This window comes from Equus przewalskii, chromosome 9 (assembly GCF_037783145.1).
Source record: "Equus przewalskii isolate Varuska chromosome 9, EquPr2, whole genome shotgun sequence".
NCBI classification, from domain to species: Eukaryota; Metazoa; Chordata; class Mammalia; order Perissodactyla; family Equidae; genus Equus; species Equus przewalskii.
This window is the reverse complement of record NC_091839.1, coordinates 24373518-24375876: the sequence shown is the minus strand read 5'-3', so window position 1 is coordinate 24375876 and position 2359 is coordinate 24373518. Positions and strand designations below refer to the sequence as shown.

Here is a 2359-nt window from a genome sequence, read left to right as displayed (position 1 = left end):
TTCTTCTGACACCATAGGTGCTATGGGTGATTTTGAACTCAGATAGCTAGACTGACTCTCCTTTGTAAAATCTGGAACAAAGTAAAGAGCCTGACAAGATGTAGGAACCCCAAATCAAATGAAGATATAAAACAATCTGCTGTGGACTGGGTCTTAGGATCATAGTGTTTGTTTCTTGGTGTGGACTGAGGAGGGCTGGAGACTACTCAGAAAAAGATCTTCATACCTGACTTTTCAGCCTGTTCAGGTCTGTGGACTTACTAATAGTTAAAATTCCTTGGCCATTTTGGAGCTTTTCTATATTGAATAGACTATATGAGGTCATTTGAGGGTCATCTTGAATATTCAGAAGGCTACTGATTTTTTGGCAGGTATTTTGGATCCAGTCACGATGATGAATAATGTTAAGAGTTCTCAAAAGTTAATTGATTATCTCGTGATTTTAATGTGTTGGATAACCTTAAAATTTGAACATTAGTTTGCATTTTTCCATTTCATTATCTTAGGTTAATGTGTTATTATGCCTGACAGGATGATTGTGAATTCTGAGAGGGGTACAGTGCACCTGTCTCCTTTCACTTATTCATTAAGTACACATTTATTTAACACTTATTTTGTGTCAATCATATTTTGGGACAATACTGCATTGGTTCCTAAGTTCATGATGTCTTACATTCTGGTGAGGAGTCAGAATATAAGAGTAAATCAAAATAAATACAAAATAATCATGATGAAAAGTAAACTATTGTCAGGTGTGTGATCCCCAGGTTGAGTCTTTCTGTGGAGTATGACAGTGCCTCCCTTTTCAGGAGAAGAAAAGGCCAAGAATCCTTTTATAAGGTTGTATAACTAAGAAGAGTCCTGCTGCCTGCGCAGTCATAGCCTTCTCTTCACTCCAGGCCACTCGGAAGCTATCTTCATGTCTTTTCTGAAAGGTTTCCTAAGCACCACAGGGGACGTGGCTCTGAAAACCATCATCCTTTCTCTGTTCGGGATTGGAGCTCCAGCCAATGTTGTTCTCTTCTTCCATAATGTCTCTCCAATCTTGCTCGGCCAGAGGCAGAGGCCCACACACACAATTCTCACCCACATGGCCATGGCCAATGTCTTGGTTCTTCTTTGCACCGGGATTCCCCACATGATGACAGCTTTTGTCCTAAGGAAACCACTCTCCAGTCTTGGGTGTAAGCTTGTCTATTACATCCGCCAAGTGGCTCGCAGCACCTGCTTGTGCTCCACCTGTGTCCTGAGCACCTATCAGTTCTTCACTCTCGTCCCTGAGAGAGTGATGTGGATGATGCTCAGAGGAAGAGCCCCCAAGTTCATTGGTCCTTTCTGTTGCAACTGCTGGATGTTCAGTTTCTTAATAAATATTTACATTCCTGTAAAAGTCACTGGTCCACAGGACATGGGAAATGACACTGACACCCAAGCGAAGTGGTTCTGTTCATCCTCAAATCCCAATGCAAGCATTGTCATCTTGTGGTCTGTCTCTGATGCCATGTTTATTGGCCTCATGATCTGGGCCAGTGGCTCCATGGTGCTTCTGCTCCACAGACACCACCAGAGAGTGCAGCATATTCACACTCGAAACACCTATCAGAAATACTCCCCAGAGACCAGAGCTGCCCACACCATCCTGATGCTGGTGGTCACTTTTGTCATCTTCTACATGCTGAATTCCATTTTTACTTTTTACATCACTGCCTGTTTAGATTCTCGTCTATGGCTGATGCAGATCTCTAGTGTTTTGGTTTCTTGTTTTCCCACTCTCAGCCCCTTCCTGCTGATCATTAGGGATCCTACAACGCCAAGCTTTTGCTCTTTAATTGTTAGATATCGTGGTTAATGTAATAAATATGTAGAAGACAGCTTCAATAATAACCATAATTACTTTATGCAGTACTCATTTACTGAGTACCAGTTTTTTACGTAAAATCCACAAATATCTTGGAAGGTTGATCTTATTCTAGTGCTGCATTGATAGTCTATAGATGAAATCATGACGTCAAAAAAGATCCACACCATTATTGAAGAAACCTCTACTGCTACAGCCATCTGAAGGAGTTATCCTTTCTTCAGGAATATTTGAAGTGTTTCTGTAAATTATATCTCAGTGTGGGTGTTGCTAACATATACAACATAACTAATACACACTGGCACATAATCCAATATTGGCCCAGATAAATATTACTGCAGAGGGAGTGGAGATTTTATTTCAAGGATGAAAGTAAGAAACCTAGAAAATGGAGAAGGTATTTTTTCTACATTATTGTGTTACTATATTTCACTCATATTTCTCCAATATGCTGTAGTGTTACAGAGAAAAATCAATGTTGGCCAGTGGATTGCTTTGCCT

General features: G+C 40.6%; 1 protein-coding gene across 1 annotated transcript; it reads left to right on the top strand.

Moving 5' to 3' along the window:
- The first annotated feature begins 919 nt into the window (after positions 1-919).
- Positions 920-1849, top strand: LOC103555561 (vomeronasal type-1 receptor 4-like). Its single transcript, XM_008527185.2, has one exon. The coding sequence runs from the start codon at positions 920-922 to the stop codon at positions 1847-1849; it is 930 nt and encodes a 309-aa protein (XP_008525407.2).
- Positions 1850-2359: the final 510 nt, after the last annotated feature.